Here is a 19,649-nt window from a genome sequence, read left to right on the forward strand (position 1 = left end):
TATGCTCTAAAAGTCAAAGCTGAAATAAAAATGTTTTAATCAACTCCTTAAAATTTTTCCAAGTTTCCCTCTTTGGCTAAAACTTTTGGGTTTTTTATCTCCAACTTAGAATGACAGCAAATTTTAAATTATCTATAAATCCATTCTGAAACAACCTGCAAATTTTTTTCTCCTTAAATCCATACAAAAACTTCTAACTGTTTAAAAAATGTGAGCCAACAACTACAACCCATCAATTTACCCTCCTTGAATGCTACTTACCTGCAGATAACATTTTTTCTCCTTGGCCACAGAGACAAAGGGAAGGATGAGAAGAGCTTTCTTACGAGTCTCCAGGACTCTCTTCAAAATAAGCAATTCTGCAACAAGAGTCTTTCCAGCACTGGTAGGAGCTTAGGGGAAAAAAAAAAAAAAAAAAGTTGAGTTTTTTAATTAATATTAACCCCTCCTGCTTGGCAAGCATTGCTGTTTGCCATCTATCATCCACAGAAAACTGTGGAAGAGATGCCACATACTGGGGGACAGCCATTACCCGGCGACAGCCATTACCCGGCAATGAGGCCCAAAGTCTTCTAGAACCAAGTAAATAAAAGTCAAATCCAAGCCTAAAGAAAATCATCCACCCCTCTTCTAAGTTTTTCATCCTCCTAGTGCTGCTCTGGAACCTTCTTCCCATGGAGAGTAGACACCACCCAACTTGTCATTTCCCACAGAATTCTAGTCCAACCTCTGTGCCCATCTCCCCCCATACACTAGGTGAAGAGAAACGATAAAGGAACTGAAAAAAACAGATAGCAAATAACATTTTCAAAAGTATTTATATCTAACATTGCTGTTATCCTTCAGTTCCCAGCTAACATAGTCTGTAATAAAAAAAAAAAAAAAAAAAAAAGAAGAGAGAGTAATCATTAACTGACTCCTAATTATCAGTTTCTAAAGGAACATTAACAGAGAAAATGGGGAAAAAAGTCTCTCCTCGCATCCGGAAAGGAGTCCGTCAAGCAAGGTCTGAGGTACAGCAATGGGACAGGATCTTAATGGGGTCTCTCCAGAAAAAATTGGATCTTGACCTTTTTATCTGCCAGATCAGAACCCTTCAGCACCAATATGTTTTTGTAAATGGCACTGGGAAAGTTCAGGGGTGACTAGTTTTGTCAGATGTTTTCATACCTGAGTAAACTAGGTTCTTCCCTTCCAGAACTTGTCCGAGCATTAGGCATTCTGCTTGCCATTCAAACATCTGTACCACTCCCAGACTGTGGTATTTCTCCAGAACTGCTTTGGGAAGACCCCAGCTTGCAAGGAGCAACTTGTCTGCTTGGTCTTCAGGAACATTTACCCGCTGATATTGCCCTTTGGGAGGAGAAAATAAAAAAATTAAAAAGTCAAGTATCATCCTTGAATCTGAGGTCACTGAGGTTATATACTTAAAGGTCAAACTTCTCTACAAGCTCCTGTATTAAGAGAAGAGGTAACAAGAAACTATCTTCCCTATATTTTTCAATATTTCCTATGGACGTTTCACCATTCTTCTTATCTCCTGACATAATTTTTTTCAATTTTTCCTCCTATAAGATTTTCTACATTCAAATCATTTCTTCACCAAACTCTGGTATTTGCTTTTGAGGCAGAGCAGCTATTACCAAATACATACTCAAACAGAGAGTCTCAGCACTGATTAATATAACAGCATTACAATGTATTTGCCATCTCACCCTTACCCATACTGTTTCCTTTATAAATTACTGCTACAGAGACTTCAGTAATCCTCACAGATTACAGAACTATGTAGTCATTTTTCTTGCTTTACGGATGAATTAAAAAACAACATCAACCAAACAAGCAGCTCAAGCTACTCTCTACAATGTGTGTTACTTCAGTATATCAACACTGATTAGTATCTTCACCACATTCCCAGTTCCTCCAGCTTAATTAAGTTCCTTGCTGCTTACTTCTTGTCTTTATAACCCTAAATAATTTTGTGCTGGCTACAGATACTGCCTCCTTCCTCCTCCCTTTTTCCAAATCATTAAGAAAACTCAAACTTTTTGTTCCTTCCTTCATCTGAGACAGAAAACAGGTTTCTGATCCACAGTAGTGCCTTTCCTATCACCCATGACTGTATAGTTCCCATAACAGCATTTTATGAGACCTTATCAAATTGAGATCAAAACCAAGTAATTGTGTGTATTGACTCTACTGTACCAATTCTTCTACTTGCACATTCAAAAAATTCTCAAAGAAATATTCCACCATTGCTGACAGCATTAAGGGCAGGCTAGATCAGAAACACTAGGGTGCATAAGCAGCCAGTATTTTTGCTCACTACATACCAAAAATTTCAACTGCCTTCATGAGGTTTACCCCATCCTAGCTGTCACTAGTGCATGATCATTCTCCGCTACACAAATATATAAAAAAGCTGATATTGCTTAGCTCTGAAAGCTTTGTTTCACTTTGTGTAATCAAAGTACCATACAAATACTACATAAGAAGATGAGTACCATCAGGCGAGAACAGCAGTATGCCATAAAGCAGAACAGGCTTCCCAAGGGGAACTTAGAGGAGACCAGATTTGTCTATCCTAAAATGTGACTAATATGGCAGAATTAGGATTTGGAAACATAAAAAGAAAAAAAACCTACAAGATGGGATCTCAAGCTTCTTTCCTAATATTAAAACCAATGAACTACATGTAAAAGACAGAATCAGTAAAGGATGATGTGATTCTGCTGTTTGAAGAGTATCTGTAGATTAGCACTGAATGTGAGTTTGAAAACCTGTGCCTTAGGTGTTCTTAAAGATCTATGTACAAAAGTACACCCCTAACGCTAACCTCTTTTTTACCTACTAGAAAAATGCTAAAAAATAGTCAAAATGATGAAGATACACGCTGCTGGTTAAAAACATTGGGCATTAGATTTCTCTGAAAGAAAACTCTTCCAGAAAGTGAGGCCAGTTGGACACAAGAGTGCTGCTTACTGAATCGTCTTTGAGGAGTTGTCCTGTGTAAACAGGCACGTTGCCTTGCTCAGCTCCATTTGCAGAAACTGACAAAATTGTATCTTGCAGAACATAATCACATGGGGAGAAGATGCGACATGACTAGAGAAGAGGCTGAGAGATGTAAATGTTTCAAAGAGTTACAGAAAAATTGCAAAAGAGATAAGTTACAATATGTTCTATAAACATCTCTATTTTAGATATATATACACACATCTTGATTTCTCTCAATTCGAGAGCGCAATAAGCTGGTAAAAATGTATTGCAACTAGAAGCATCGCTTTTAAGTGGTCCTGGCCGGCGGCAGGACCGCTTTATATGGCATCTTGCCACAAGATGTTTATATACTACCTTGTACGTATAGGCAAGATGTCATATAAAAAAAACCCACTACACTTCTCTGCATTTGCAGGTATCAGGGCACCAGCCAGGACCACTTAAAGTGACATCTCTAGATACAATACATTTTATCAGCTTACTGTATTCCCGAATCAATTTGGTAACATCGGTAAACCTCACCTCAGATACCAAAGAATACAGACTATACCGACTGCTGTATTATGGTAGCACCTAGAGGCCGAGTCAAGAATAAGGCCGGCCGTTAACCGACACGAAACGAAACGAGCCCGACTTCAGAACCGCGCACAGAACACACGCTTTCTTACCTTCCTCAACTAACCATCAGGAAGATCCCTCGATTCTCGTTCGTACGCCTCCACCCTTGTTAACCAACATAAGCACCTACCTCAGCGACGGACCGCGAAGCGACTCGTCCCCGGGGCAAAGGCCCCGGGCCGGGAGAGCCTCGGAGGGTCCCCGACCCCTTCCCGCACCGCCCTGGCGGGACGCGCCTGGGCGCCATGTTGTTGCCTGAGGGAGCAGCGGCGGGCGGGGGCCGCGGCCGCCAGCCCAGCGCGCCCTCGGCAGCGCCGCTCCCCCCAACGCCCCGGCGCTGCCTTGAGGGACCGAGGAAGGGGAGGGGAAGGCCGGTACCTGCCGAGCCGGTGCCGGGGCTGCTGCCGCGCAGGGAGAGGTCGAGGCCGGGCGGGGGGCTCAGCACAGGCCGGCAGGGAGCGGCGGGGCCGAGCGGGGTAACAACCTTCCCGGCCCCGCGGGAGGCGGCCGGGCCGCCCGAGGCCTTAGCGATGCCGTTCGGGGTGACGCCGCCATCTTCCCGCCGAGCCATTCAAACCCCAGCACCGCCCCAGAGCGGCGGCGGGGCGGCTCTCCGCTTCTCCCCGCCCGCCGCGGCTGCCGGCGGGCTCGGGGACCGTTCCCGGGCGGTCAACGGCCTGAGATGGAGCAGGGAAAGGGCGAGAAGGGTGCCGCCTGCCTGCGCTCCGGCCGGGGAGGAGGATTCCACGGCAAAACGGCTACCCACAACACCCCGGCACCACCTGTGACTGAAACTCTTGAGGGGTTGCTACAGCTGCACACAATAACGCTAATTTGCTTTGGGCACTAATTAACGCAGGTTTTAATCATTACTCTTAGCATTCCAGGTGCCACACTCACCTTTGTCAAAGCGTATTGTATTAAATAAAATGCCAAGGCAACGTTTGAACTTCTAGAACAGTTGTCCAAATCGCAGACTACTGGTTTTCTTTGTAATCGTACCTGGTTTTGTTTCAGCAACGCTCAGGAGCACACGTTACTCACGTGGCCCAGGCGGAAGACAGGTGTAATTAATGAAGCAACATAATGCAGTCTGCTTCAGCAAAACAAGCGTGCCACAAGCACACGGGCTTACCTTGCAGAGCTTCTTCATCCTTGCAGAAAGACAGATGGAAACAATAAAGAGGGAACAGCACAAAGGACAGCCTTGCTTGCTGTTTTTAATGGCTCAGCTAGCCAAAATAACCTCTTCAGATTCTGAAAGAGTAGGGCTAGTTTCATCTCTCCCCAGCAACATGAATATCAGAAGCAGTACTGTGAAAATTCTGCAATACCCCAAAAAAATGCAAGTGTCTGCCCATCACCTGCAGAAGTGCTAAGTAGCATGATACACAACAGTTAACAATAGAGGGGAAAATTAAGGCTTTTCTAAGTTGCTTTTAATTTCAACTTAAGAAAACATACTAATCTTTCCAGAAATATTGACAACTAAGGCTGAACATTCAAAGTGGTTCCAGTAGCACGAACATAGGCAGGTAGTATTCTGTCCATCAGGAATGCATCTTTTATTTTGGGTAACACACAGACACACTCCACTCAGAAAAACTTTCCGTCTTCTGTAGATCTCTACAGAGAAATGGATCACAGCTTGGGAGGCTGACTTCATGCAAAGCAGTGCCAGTGCTCATAATCTCAAAACACATACACACACCTTCTCTGAGGCACCCAAGACCCATGTTCCTCAGCCTCTCTTCTCACAGGAACAGGTTATTGGCCCAGAAACACTCAGAAAACAGCTGGTGGTAAAATGGATTTGAAAAGTCAGGCATGGAAGCAACAGCCTTCTTTCCAGTTGTCCTCCTTCACAACAGACTAAAGCTTCTGTACCCATCTTTGTCCTGCCTATGGAGTTTCTGGCCCACAAAGATGAGCACATGCTCTCATTCCTGTCATTAAAGCAATCTCTTAAGATTAAATGGACGCAAAATCCTTTAAGAATACTGATGTTATTTCAGACAATTATATCTGAATTAGTGTAAGGAATGGTCTAATGGAACAGTCAACATAATTAAATCCTCTTTAAACCAAGCAGCTCAAAGAGCTTATTTTGTTGTTAAAGTTTACAAAACCAGATGCTCATAGTAGGCTCTTCTGTGTTTCAAAGCCCAAGCACCAGAAAAGTACAACAGGCGGTTTTTCTAAAGCCGTTATTTTAATGAATTGACACTGAAAAGGATGTATCCATCTTGCTACTCTGTAGACCAAAGGTTAAATGCATTAAAGGGAAGAGAGGCATACTTGAATCCTTAGTTGAAGACTCCTTGCTGCAGAAAACAATTCCCACAGCAGACTAACCGTTTCCTGCATTAGTATTGAAAAAATATAGAAGAAAATATTTCAGTAAAGATTTCTACTTAGTAACAATATATAATTCTATTGCACCAGAAAAAAGACCAGAATAAACAGTGCTGATGTTTGAAATGCTCACAGCATAGACATGTTTCACTTTAACATGTAGTTTTACAACTGCAGCCCAAAATCTATTACTTCCCCATCACTTTATGTCTGATGAAGTACACTTCATGTACTAGTTGCAGCTTTGAAAAAGCTATTTAAAATATTAAAGGGGACTTTAATCTCCATTTTATTCATTTCTTCTTTAAGGGAAAAAAACAGGTTTCGCTAACTGAAAACTTTAAACCCTTAAAAATAGTTTACAAAATTTGAGGACTGACTGACTTTACTAAGGTAGGAAAAAGGGCTAACTAGCAACCAGTCGAAGAATTTGGTTCCGTAAGTACGTGCACAGCTGGTTCATCAAGTCTCTGTTCTGTCCTTCAACCCAGTGCATTTCTACTAATACATCATTTCCTTCTTTCTTCACATTCATTAAACACTTAAAGAGAAAACATCTACTAGTTTCTTTCGGACTTTGTTCTTTTTCAACTGTCAGACTGCTAGCTTCCTCTGAAGGGCAAGGTTCCTCATTTGCATTACTGGAACCTTTGACGAGTGACATTTCTCCCCGCTTCGCTTCTGTCTCCTCCTCCTTCACATGTTCACTGTGTTCTTCTTTGGTGGCAGATTCTTCTGTTAGCTCGTCACTTGTGGCCAAGTGAACATCCTCCTCAGGTGCCACAAACCCCGTTTCAGAGTCTTCAGTCTTGGGGTTTTCACAGTCCGAGTTGTTGCTCATGCTCTTCTGGCTGTTTTTTTCCTCTTCCATTGCTTGCAGAGTATCTTCAGAAGCCCGAGGAAGTTCTCGTAACTGCCTTATTCTCTCTCGTTTCTTTCTCCTCAAATGAATCCAGGAGTTTTCAATGGCAGTCACAAACAGGCTAACTTCATCCTTGCCACAGGGAACACGTTTATGCTGAACCTATTGCAGAAAACAGCAGAACTTCATATTATCCTCTCACACTTATGCTTTCAAGTAGGACGTTGTTTTAATGTATAAGACTTAATACCGTACCTTCAAATCAGTGAGAATCTTCTCTACCCAGGCTCTAACCACAGCAATAGCTTCTACAGCATCCCAGCCCAGAGCTGCAGCTTTGATGGATAACTCTTTGACCGTAGAAGCCAAAACCATAAATGTAATTGGTTTTCGGGGTTTCTCTAATTTTCTTCTTTTAGAGGGAGGTGACTAGAAGAAAGAAAAAAAAATTACAAAGCTATGCAGTATTAGTGGGATGACTTTTGTACTCAGTAGACATGGGGATTAAGAGCATAATGTAAGCCACTAAACAGTTATTGACAGGGCTTGAGTTTCACTTCACTCCAAAGAGTTTTAGGTTGAAAACAGCTAACAGGATCATGTACTTTATGCTAGCCTGATGGACAGAGAGAGTTTTTCAGACCTTAGACAAAAAGCTTCATTGTTTCCTTCAAACCACTAGTTCTCTGTGAGCTGAGAAAGTGCGGCTGCTCTTGGGAACAGAGGTCAAGGGTTAATATCCACATTTTGATCCAAGTTCACTGAAGGTTTACTCGCACCTTCTATAAGGTTGGTTATTGTCTATGCTTATCTTACAGTATATGTACACCTGGATCCAAAAAAGCAGCTGGCTTACATTAGTTATGGTGAACAAGCTTCACTTACATTCATGTAGGTAAGTCTAAGCTAGACATGTTCGTATCTACTTGGTAACAGAATCTGTAACAGTAAATCAAACCCAAGTTCTCAGAGGGAAGCTGAAAGTTCAGATCTAGCCCCAAACTTAGCATATTTTTAATACTACTAAATTGCTATCTGAAGTACATTACAAATTACCCTTACTTACACTGAAACCCATAGGAAGTTCCTACACAGGCTTCTTTTTTCTTCCCTAAACATAGGTCATTCATGCATCACACGCAACAACTGCCAACAGACTGGTAGCTAGTTAAGAAATCCTACTGTCCATACAGCCCAGCACATCCAGTGTCCCAGTCTGAAGGAGAACAGTTTGTTCCACAGCAGTTATAGCTCATTAGGCCCTTCCTCAAATAAGAAGCATGGACAATCACAAGCAAAGCAAAATTAAGCTACTTACAGGTACTTGTACATCATCATAGAAACTCCACGCCAGTGCCCATCTCATGGTGCGTCCTTGACAGAATTCAGTATGAGTAACTTTAGGAACCTATGCAAAGAAGCAATATAAAACTTAATTTCATATTAATAAAAACCACTGGTTTACTGCACACATTTTCAAATTTAAAAAAATTACAAAGTTAGCATGGAGTTATTTTCTCATAACAGAAACGGAGATTCTTTCTGACATGGCTCATGGATGTCAGTGCCACTTGAAACTGGTCAGTGCCAAGCCTGGCACCCGTGCCCAGGATTTCCCATCTCTGCCCTGCCATATCTCTGCCCTTTCAGAGCTTCAAGTTCAGCAACACACAACATGACCCTTTTTGTGCAGCAATCCAGCACACCTACAGCACACATCTGCATTCTGATTCTGCAAAAAGCACATTCTCCTTGTTCAGAACCTGCTCCTGTTGCGCTTTGTAATGCTGAACCCATTGCTATAGCAAAGGAACACAGAAGAAAGGCAACGAAGGGCTGGGAAGCCAAGCCACTCACCTGTCTGCAGATAGCAGAAATGTGCCCAGAAACAATTCTCTATCTTTGCCCCAAAAAAGCAAGTCTGGACTTACACTGCCTTTACATATAAAACCCGGATCCAATGCTAGTGTTAACTAGTCTTTCCACACATGGATGCTGTAGCCATTTATGTATGGTATGGAGAATGTGCTAAATACTACCAAGGATAAATATCAACCATCCCACCTCACTGAATTATCAGCTCTAGGGCATAAGCCCCACGTCTGCACAGAAAAAAAAAAACACAGCACTGTACCAGCTACTAGGAAGACAATTAACTCTATCCCAGCTGAAACCAGGACAACTATACAGAAACTCACCCCCTGGATTCGAAGTTCCTCTTTCAATGGTGCTAAGCTGCATTTCTTCCCCAACATGCAACTGTACCATCTGCAAACAGTACATTAACAAAGTGTTTTACAAATGCAGATCAACTGAAAATGGCAACTGTCAGAAAGAACTACTTGGATCAGAAACCTGGAGAATAGATTTAAAAACAAAACAACAACAAAATAATCACACTCTTAACCAGAGACTAGGACATAGTGCAACATGAATGGGAACAGAAGACAGAGTGGACAGGGGAATCTTTTCGAGTTTTTAGGAAATACAGTAAGTCTATTATTGAAACAGTGCCTCAACAAGCAAGAATCCTGTTTCAAAGAGTGACTTTAGTTATGTGGGAGACGTTACTCTTTACAATAATTTGTTTCAATTTCTCCACTTTTTTTGGAGAATGAATCAGAATAAAAAGGAATATTCAACTATTGACAAGCATTTGTGCCTCAGAAGCAGAAGTGTGCCTACTGACTACTTCTGCTCACTCTTAACTCATTATCCAGCTTTCCATCACCTAACCTATGTTTCATGAGGAAACAAACAGGACAAAAAAAAAGGAAAGAAATTTATTTTCCCACTTCTGGTGGAGCTTATCCTTCCACCCAGCTCCACATCTTCAATATCTCCAAACACTACACCTTTGTTCTTCATCTAAATTACTGTTGGACCTCTACAACCCTTTCTTCCATACTTTTTTGGTGACTGGATCCAAAAAGGTTAATCGTAAATATAACGTAGTAAAGAATGAAAATTGGAGTTCCCGGTTATCAAGGGACAGTTTCCTCAAGACTATGCATCTAACTTGAAGGCAAGCAGTTTAAATTTCTCACATATGCAAATTAAATACACTGTAAACAAAAACAAAAAAAAAAAAAAGAAAAAAGGATCAGTGGTATTAAGGGACAATTATTTAAAATTACTTCCTGCATAATGCAATATACAGAATTTCATGTAGCAATACTTAAATTAAACCCCAAAATTTCTAGCAAAACTTAAACACACATCTTTCCCAAAATTATAAAATATTGAACTTGCAACTACTAGCTGAAGTGAGGATGGGGGTAAATAAACAAAATCATCTCCTGGCCCAAGGGAGTCTCTATCTACTAACAGTTCATTGCTCACGCCCTTTGGTAGAGTTGCCAAACCTTATCTCTAACAAAATAGGAAACAGTATTTTAAGTAAACTGTTCTTTCTTTAACAGATTCTCCAAGGTAGTTTATTCAAAACCACGAACCGAACCATCCCTACCATCCAAACACACAGTGCTTATTTTTCCTAACAGGATACACAGTTAGCATGTGAGTATGTTCTATGCCCTGCACTATCAATTTATCAGATCAAGAGATACCCTCTTCTTTGCTAGAGGGGTGGTGTTGCCAAGAGGGGCAATACAGGAATGATGCCTTTCTCATAATTCCACACCACCTTTTCAAGGCAAAGACTGCTTGCCTTGAGAGTAACATCAGCCAGTTCTCTACCACATTTGCCACTCCTTTCAATGTTGTCAAACAGCAACTTATGAAAAGCAAGTTTCCCCTGGATGTACACACACCAGATGGAACTAGAAACCATGTTGCTATTGCGTTTCCAGAAGTCATCACAGATGCATCCCCTGCCTCCACCTTACAGGGCCAATTAAGTCCTCAACTGTATACATGTGCTTTCCAGATCACAGTATTTTACACAGTACACCACATGCTCCTGTGGAAATCACACTGGTAGAAAAAAACCACTACGTATGAGAAAGAGCACGTACAAAGCGTAAAAACATCCAGCTACACTGAAAGAACATTTAAAATATGTATATATGTTACACCATCACTTCCTCTCTGACCTGCCTCCCCTCACCCATTGTTATCACTGACTAAACTCAGAAGAACTGTTTCAGTTTATATTTAGTTTTGAAAAATCACTACATTTTAGACACGCGTAAGAGCATACACACCTAAAAGCTTGTCTACATCAACTAGCCTAAAATAACATTCTACCTACAAACTTTGACAGGATCAGCAGTCATTTCCCACTGTCCTTGCTGGCACAAATAAGATTGCTAAAAATTCTCATGAGTTTAATTCTTCTGGCTTGTAACCACTTCTGAACATCAAAACCTCTATTTTATCACTCTGCCATACTATCTATCCCCTTTTTATATTTTGTAAGATTTAGTGGGTGACAGAGAAAGGAAGGACATTAAAAAAAAAAAACAAGACCACCCCCATTTCAAGGTTTGCAAAACGTTTGCAACCTCTGCAAACCTTCTCAACCTTTTTTTCCTTCAAAGCACTACAAGACAGAAAAAAGCACTTCTAACAGAGCCAAATGCAGTCTTACTGTGTCTTGTTTTTCCAAAAACTAAATATATTCTTCATTTTTTCAGGCCCATTATTAGAAAACAAACATTCTAAAGAAAAATTTTGGTATTACATAGACAAAGATTCTAATGCAATGGTCTGCCTAGAAGTGTCTAAAAAAACAAAACCAAAACACTTCTTGAATGTATAAAACACAGGCTGTACTTCCTTTGCTTAGGAGACTGATGAAGCCATGGTAACATATAAAATTTTGGCAGCTGTATTTTAGAGGCATATTAAAAAAAAAACCTGAAGGAATCTTCCAGAAGAGCTAGAGGAATAACATATAACACTGAGAGAGAGAAAGTCTGATAGTCAAAAAACTGAAGATGTGCCATCTGTTCAAAAGAAGGTCTCACTATGGTTTTTATTGTGGCTTATGTTCACCCAAGATAGCATTCAGTACAACAGTGCCCTTTAGTAGGCAAAGCTGCAAGTTACCAAAATTCAGCCAGGAAAAGATAGAAACTTTTAGGTAATGAATAGATAACTAGGCAATGTCATAAATCCTTCCCCATCCCAGAAGCCCTGAAGACTCAACCTTGACTGTCTTTAGCAAGTACGCGTGCTAATTTAGCTGCAAGCTACAAGTGTCACTGTTACTGGCTTTTTTTGCCTTCTGCCTTTAAATACCTCAAACGATGAGTTGTAATTGATGCTCAAGAACAACTAATTTCACATAAACTGAGACTAATCACTGATGTGTATGTATCATTAAACAAACCAAACGGGTATCACTAGACCACAGCTACATTCCTTACTTAAAATATCACTTTCATGTGATTTCTGCCAAAGCATCAGGCAAAAGGTGTGCGTTTTTTAACCGCAACAAAGCACTTACCTTAACCTCTTTTTAAGTTGTAGACTGTCATGAATAATTCTTTTGACAAATTCTAGCTCTCCGCCCTCAGCCATGATTTCTGTGATCCCTCCTGTATTTACAGAGCTGGGAGGGGGACGCCGTGGATTTCGAGAATTTACTCCCTGGATAAAAAAAGAGCATTTGAGATGAACATTTAATATGTTAGGCCACTTTGTACACTGCTTCCTGCCTCAGTCTTTAGTGGGTAGCAAGTGTCACCACCTGTAGTTATCCTCCCCTCATCAGAACCACAGATAATAGACAAAGATACATTCAAAACAAACATTAACAGTGAATACTCTACAATCTCAAACCTAGGTAAGTTACTTGTCACACAACAGTATCCTCCCAATATGAAATACAAGGTAAGACATGCTGGTTACATGCATCTACACAATTACAATCTATAGTGTTTAATTTAATTTCAACACTTAAATCTTTTTTCCACTGCCCCATATTATAGAGTTAAGTTTCTGACTATATTCAGTGGGTATTGCCAAGAACTGTTCCGAGCTATATGATATTGCTTAAATCGCTAAGGAAATGAAAAATACAGACAGGCACAATGCCAGAAACCAATTCCTCTGTACCACTGTTATGCAACGGGCACTTGAATTCAGATTTACTAGCTGTCTACTTTCCAAACTAATTCTCTAAGACAGTAAGAACTTGTGAAAAAATTCTACAGGTCATCCTCCACTTTAGGAAGGGTAACAGTTAAGTCTTTCAAAACTCCTTTGGGGCAGTGGGTGGGGATAGAGAAGACTTAAATGCTGTTTCATAACTATTTGGGATTTTCCATTCCACCTTTCCCAAGGGAAGTGGTTACATTATTGCTCTCCTCCCACTCACTGAACACTGAAGTACATACATTTAGTTTGTTAGCTTACCTTCGCTTCCAACTGGTTGGCAAAAAAGGGGGGGTTGCACATGCAGAAATCATAAACAATCTCAGATTCTTCTTTCAATGCATCCATTAGAAGAGTCTTCTGTGGTACCTTCACCACTAACAGAAAACAGGAATTTGGTCAATAAGGAACTTTGTATTTTATCTAGCATGCCATTTATATTTCAGTGTTTCTTGAAACAATATATTGTATAAAAACTATACTTTCTAAACAGTATTTTCTACAAAAAAAATGTAACAAACATCAGCATGCAAATAAAGACTTCAGGTTAAGGATTAGCATACAAACAGCTTGTGTGTTTATACACAGTAGTAAAATTACATGAGTCTGTTTAAAACAATAGTAACTGTTTGAGTTATACTGAGTTCTCTGATGCAACTACAAATTCCCTTTAAGCCCTTCCAAAAATTAATACAAGTGTCAATTAATCACCCCATAGACTCCTCAGAGATAAAATAAATCCCAGTCTAAACAGCTTTTTTAAGATAGAGAATTCTAGAATTCTCAAAGAAATTGTACTCAAAGAAATGTACTGTTTGGTCTTTCTAGAGTGTAAAGCTAAGAAAGAGAGAGACTGTCTTCACTGAAGTTACACAGCACCAAGATCAGCTTCAAATCTAATCTTATAATAAACCAAAATTACTGTGTTAGTAATACTATGCATCCTGCACAGGAACTGTAGTCTTACACGACTTAGAAGAATCACAACAAAAGAAAAATATTAGAGTTTCCTGTCTGGACAAATCTTCTGCTTACTTGGGTCCACCAACTTATTATTACCCATCACAAGGATGAAGGCAAACATCCCACATAGATCTCCACTGGCTTTCCCCAAAGGCTATATAATTCCCTTGGAAATTGTGGTCAAGTCCTGCCACACATCTTCTGAAGACCACAGGAACTCCAGCCCAAGGAGCAGGAATTTAAATATGGATGAAGTCCAATTAAAGCATGTATAAAGATTACAAGCAGGACTTCTTGCAGACTTTACCAGTCCTGCAACTCACGGATAACGCACATAGAACAAAGATATTTAGAATGGAGGCAGAAGGCATGCCTCTCTTCCTAACATTTACTACTACAGTTTATCACCACCTTAAGAATACAAAATTGTTAGGATAGCAGGCAATTACCAAAGTTCAGGTTATATGTAACAAGAATAATACCTTGTTATAATGGTATGTACCATTACATACAGGGTACTGATTTTTTTTTAGTTTTTTTTTAAATACCAGCAGATAAATTCTGGCCATCATACCATTCCAGTAAAATAGATACACAACTCAGAACACCATGTAATTTTTTTTAGTATTTACATCAATGCCCAGGTTTATCAGTTTCTGTTTTGCACATATAGAAGAGATTCCCTTTGGAAGAAAGTTACAGCAAGCAGTATTTCACTTTCAGCCAAAAAACATAGCTTTTTTTTCCTCTGGGCAAAAAGAAGCTATGATGCAATTAATAATCATCCCTGCATTACTGCTGTTTTTACTATCATTGAATTTTTTTTTTTTCCATTGAAGTTAGAAGAACAAAGGCTATATTCTAACACAATCTCCAAATGAAGCTATTTGGGAAAAATTTCAAGAGAGACTCCTAGAACACGACAAAAATTCTGCGTTGTTTTTTGTTGGTTTGTTTTTTTTTTTTAAACCAGAATTACAGGAAGATGTCTAATCCAACTCCAAAATGCCTTGCTAACCAAGTTACTAGCTACAGTAGTATACTCAGCTCTAGCTAAACAATTCAGGTCCAGGAGTTAAAAAGTGGCAGGGTGGATCATTCCCAGGCAGCATCTGGCTATGGGTACCACCAGTGGTAATCCCTTGCCCGTGGCTCTACCCACCAGCAATCAGTCATTTACTCCAGCTTATCACCTTTGGCACTACAGCTTCACATGAGGCACTTTCCTTTGCCAGAGGTTTTTCCAGTATAGTGAAACACCACCACAGCACTAAAACTCCTACGATGGCAGTAGTAACAGAAAATTGTCATTGTTCTCCACATCAAGTTTTGGATCTTCAAGACTGACAAGGAGGACAGACCAAGACGACAACGTTTTGGTAAAAAGAGTACTTCCAAAATCCAGCAGAAGTGAAGATTTTATTTCAGAGCTGAATAACAGACCTGCTTTTTAGTGTACTGAATTGCCGCAGAAAATTTTCCAAGGTCATCTACAGACCAAGTCTGGCATACTGCTACTGCCACAGGCACTGTTAGGACCTAACTCAGAAATTAGGATGGACTGTCTCTGTACAAGATGCGAATATATGGCAGTGTCATGCAAATTATCTGAGGGGAGCACACCAGGTCTCCTAACAGCAGAAACAGCACAAACTCTAAGAAATACTTCAGCAACAGACAAAAAAATATGGAGAGAGGAAAACACCCCAGGGTGAAGTTTAACTTTCAGATTTTTGTAAGGATGAGTAGTTCTCTACCCACACATCCCATTCTACAGAAGCTGTGACTTCCCAGCTTAAGCATAAGCAGACCTTAATAGACAATCTGCTTCAATAAGAACAATTGAGCATGTATTTGGCAGGAATACGGATTCTGATATGCCACTGGACATGGCAGAAATACACCACAACATTTGTATGCTACTAAATACCTTATTACATCATACCTTTTATAAGATCAGACAAGTTATTTTGTTCCACATTCTTCTTGGCATAATTGAAGCACATATCATCCACTTCTGTTGCAAGAAAATACCAGCCATTCAAAGTTGCTCCAAGTAATGGGTATATGCAAGATGCCCCTGTCCCTGCAGAAGTGAAAAGCCATGAGAAAGGCAAAACAAGTCTCTGGTGTTATATGCAGTGTGGCTGTTAACTATGTACTTTTCACAACAAAAAGAACTAACTTCAAAAAAACATTGATTACTGATCATTTACTACTCAGTTCTTTAGTGAACTTTATTTTTTTTCCTATACAACAGTGATTAATTTACACAGTGAAAGTCAAATATATTCTGGTTCTACCATGAAAACCCCTATCACAAATATGTTTTTCTTCTGCGTTTCTCTATTATCTACCACCAAAAAAAAAAAAAATCTGTTCCATCACACTGTCTTGCCCCAATGCCCAAAACAATGAGAGAAACAGAGGTGCCAGTTAGGATATCTAAAAAGATCACCAGACAGATAAAAACTTGTCTCCTGGTTTCAGCTGGGATAAAGTTAATTGTCTTCATAGTAGCTGGTATAGTGCTATGTTTTTGAGTTAGGTATGAGAAGAATGTTGATAACACTGATGTTTTCAGTTGTTGCTAAGTAGTGTTTATACTAAGTCAAGGATTTTTAAGCTTCTCATGCCCAGCCAGCAAGAAGGCTGGAGGGGCACAAGAAGCTGGGAGGGGACACAGCCAGGACAGCTGACCCAAACTGGCCAAAGGGGTATTCCATACCATGTGACGTCACATCTAGTATATAAACGACAACTTGGTAACAAAGAGAAATACCTGCTAGCACGAAATAATTCCTTCTCGTAATTATGCAATATCTAGATGATCGAATTACCAATGACAGTCAAATTTAGGATTATAGGGAATGGGTACAAGAAAAGGGAATGGTATCTCACCACCACAAAACTTGAGTTCAGAGATATATCAAGAGTCTACTGTTATACTGACTTATTGAAACATAAATAACAATGTCTGTCAGTACACAAAAACATGCAGTTATTTCCAGCACTCCTGTTAACGTTCCTCTTGGATGACTTACTGCTTTCCCAGAGTTGGAACATCAGTGTTCACTGCCAACTCAAACTGAAGTTTTTTTCCAATATTTGGAGGACTTAAAGGATCTGTCTCTTCTACCTAGACACCTACCGTGACAAAGTTCACAGAAACTGTTTTTGAAAATGCAACCTAATATCAAATACATAGAAGCTGGCTAACAAGGTTAAAAGTCATGAAAGGAAAGCAGCTGTGCGCACACTACTTAATGATATAACCCTTGTATCCATCACAAATCCAGCTAAAAATACAAGTCAGTAAATTTCAGGAGAACAAAAATTCCATTACAAAAAAAAAAAAAAAAAAAATCATGCTAGTGAACACCAAGAAAACAGTAATGAAAAAACTGGCACGGTAACTGAGACTACTGAACCCAAGCTTTGAAGACAATAACTAAAGTTTTAACATCTTAAAAACTAAAGTTTTAAGCATTAAAACACAAGACAATAATTAACGTTTTAACATCTTAAAACTAAAAGTTTTAAGCATTAAAACACAAGTTAGAAAGGAAATTCCAGCGTGTCTCTATTTCACTATGAGTACTTCAACACAAAAAAATCTTCAAAAACAAGCCTTTGAAATTGTAAAGGAAGATTCTATTGACAAAAAATTAAAAAGATGTGAACTAAATTAAAATGTATCATTGCAGGTGCCTTTTAAGTAATTCATATAGAATCACCAAAAATTTGGAATCCAAACCAGTTTTTTTATCTGTGTCAAATATAGTTTCTTGCTCCTACAGAGCTTGCCTTTTTTTTTATTTCTAATGAACACCAAATTATGTGCATCAGTGTACACCTTATAAATTCACATCTTTACTGAATAACCATTTACTTCAATCTACTACTTAATCCAGATATTGCCCAGATATCATCCAATAACCTGGATACTGAAACTGAGCAAGCTGCGATGCTCCTAGGCTCGCATCAGTATCATCCATCTGTGGATGCTCAGTCCAGTTTAAAAAAATATTTTGTTTTCAACAACATACAGGAAGTCTTTGACCATCTACAACCAAAAGACAGATTTGCAATATTTGTCTCAGTTTCTAATTAAGCTTTTTTTTTTTTACAATATAGTTCATGCAAATAGCTGCATTAAAAACAACAAAAAAAAGAACAAAGTTTAAAAAAGACAGATCATTCATCTGTCAAATACATCTGAAAGCACAGAAATTTTATTAAAAGGAACACTAGAAAATATTGTTATGCAACTCACAAACTCTCCTGTGCAAAATTAGCAGATTGCTAATATAATTCACTAGTTAGAAGACTAAGAAGAAATGCCATCTTTTTTTTTTAATTCCTGTAGAATGACATTTTTGCCTGCGTTACTAGCAGCATAATTTTTGTACACCACACAGAGATGCACTCAAGAGAGTTCAAGGCCACGCAAAGCCAAACAATTGCCCGCTATGGCCATTCTTGTGTTTGTGCAGAGAAACCTGACCCATCAAGAAGCCGAACGAAATACCAGTGGAGTCAGATTGCCCGTTTCAGATTTTTGCCTCTCGGACTTCCCATTTCTCTATGGGCGCATAACAGGTTTTATCGGCTAGTTCCACTGACGGTAAATAGCGAATTCAACATTTCGTTTTCCCAGGTACCTATGTCAATGCCTCGCCTAAGGACTTGCTTGTCAGCATCCTGGTGACCAATGAGATCCTCTACCCAGTGGATGTAGTTCAGCCTCAAGGGAACGGTAGGAATAAGCCTTTCCACGGGGATGTCAATCGTAAGCCCAAAATCCTCCTTCAGGAGGGTACACGTCAGAGCTCTCACCGCCTCAGGGTCCTTGAAATTCAGGCTGAAAAGGTAGAAGCAGCGGTTAGGGGGGCCAGCGCCCTCTCCCTCGCCACCCCCCCGGGACGGACACGGCCCTCAGGAGCCGCTCCACAGCCCCAGGCCCCGGCCCGGCCCGGCCCTCCCGCCGACGGGCCCTACCTCACCCTGCCGGTGAGGGTGGTCTGTACGTGCTGCTGGAACTCGGGGTACTTGCCGGCCAGGTAAGCGAAGTCGGGAGGCTTGTCCTTGTACCGGTTGCGAGCGTGCATGGACTTGTTGAGGGCCATGGCGGAGGGGAACTGCCGGGGGAGCGCGGGGCGGGTTCGCCGCCCCCCCCGCCCACCGACCGACCGCGCCGCCCGCCCAGCTCCCGGCGAGCACCGCGGCGCCTTGGGGCGTACCAAAGTGCGGCAGGCGCGGGGGGGGGCGAGGGCGGCAAGCGGGTGTCGGACCGCTCAAACCATCGCCCAGCGCGGTGACGGGGGAGCGGCTGCTGCGGTGGGTGGGAGTCGGGCGAGTAGAGATTTATATTTTAAAATATAAATGGTTTATATACGGGCGTCAGCGCCTCCGAGTTAGAGACTGAATGAGTCATAAAGACCCCAAAAATAAAATAAGAAAAAGCCCCAAACCTACGGCTCCAAGGTCGGTTTTTCTGGCGGCCGCTCGGTCCAGGCTCAGACCCCGCAGGACGAGGAGTCTCTGCTTTTACTGTTACCTGCCCAGGTCACCTTCCTCACCGCGACGAGATCTTCAACGGTCTCTGAAACGCCTCGTAGTCACGGATTTCTGTGTAATTGATGCGGTGCATGAAGTCACCGGTGACGGAGCAGCAGCCCGTGGCCGGCTGTTCACCTGCCTGTGGCTTCCCTTGCAGGGTGAACTTTAAAAACACCTGGATTTTAAATGAGCGATTACACAGTAAAAAAACCCAAACAAACACCAA

The 19,649-nt window shown here is 40.8% G+C and overlaps 2 protein-coding genes across 3 annotated transcripts in view; both read right to left on the reverse strand.

The window, feature by feature from the left end:
- The window catches only part of POLQ (DNA polymerase theta), a 53,936-nt gene extending 49,677 nt beyond the window's left edge, over positions 1-4,259 (reverse strand). Inside the window, exons 1-3 of the mRNA XM_069785869.1 lie at positions 3,997-4,259; positions 1,171-1,353; positions 262-392 (exon numbers count right to left, since the gene is read on the reverse strand). Coding sequence (XP_069641970.1) covers positions 262-392; positions 1,171-1,353; positions 3,997-4,189 — 507 coding nt within the window. The 5' untranslated portion in view covers positions 4,190-4,259. The remainder of the gene's footprint in view (positions 1-261; positions 393-1,170; positions 1,354-3,996) is intronic.
- Positions 4,260-5,035: 776 nt separating this feature from the next.
- Positions 5,036-19,071, reverse strand: METTL16 (methyltransferase 16, RNA N6-adenosine). 2 transcript variants are annotated; one of them, XM_069785880.1, is made up of 9 exons: positions 18,863-19,071; positions 18,526-18,725; positions 15,807-15,947; positions 13,160-13,275; positions 12,249-12,391; positions 9,034-9,103; positions 8,154-8,243; positions 7,091-7,264; positions 5,036-6,997 (listed from the first exon to the last, which is right to left on the reverse strand). In XM_069785880.1, exons 1-9 carry the CDS (start codon positions 18,988-18,990, stop codon positions 6,380-6,382), a joined length of 1,680 nt encoding a protein of 559 aa, XP_069641981.1. In that variant the 5' UTR covers positions 18,991-19,071; the 3' UTR covers positions 5,036-6,379. The 2 variants fall into 2 exon arrangements, with proteins under 2 accessions (XP_069641981.1, XP_069641983.1); XM_069785882.1 differs by lacking the exons at positions 18,526-18,725; positions 18,863-19,071 and adding an exon at positions 16,906-16,942.
- Positions 19,072-19,649: the final 578 nt, after the last annotated feature.

The sequence above is a fragment of the Haliaeetus albicilla genome, chromosome 6 (assembly GCF_947461875.1).
Source record: "Haliaeetus albicilla chromosome 6, bHalAlb1.1, whole genome shotgun sequence".
NCBI classification, from domain to species: Eukaryota; Metazoa; Chordata; class Aves; order Accipitriformes; family Accipitridae; genus Haliaeetus; species Haliaeetus albicilla.

Excerpts from the sequence above, each read along its gene's own strand:
- METTL16 (XM_069785880.1), bottom strand. The coding sequence starts at position 18,990 with ATGGCCCTCAACAAGTCCATGCACGCTCGCAACCGGTACAAGGACAAG. Across the intron at positions 18,726-18,862 it reads ACCCTCACCGGCAGGGTGAG|CCTGAATTTCAAGGACCCTG; the intron begins GTAGGGCCCGTC and ends CTACCTTTTCAG. Across the intron at positions 7,265-8,153 it reads ATGATGATGTACAAGTACCT|TCACCTCCCTCTAAAAGAAG; the intron begins GTAAGTAGCTTA and ends TCTTTCTTCTAG.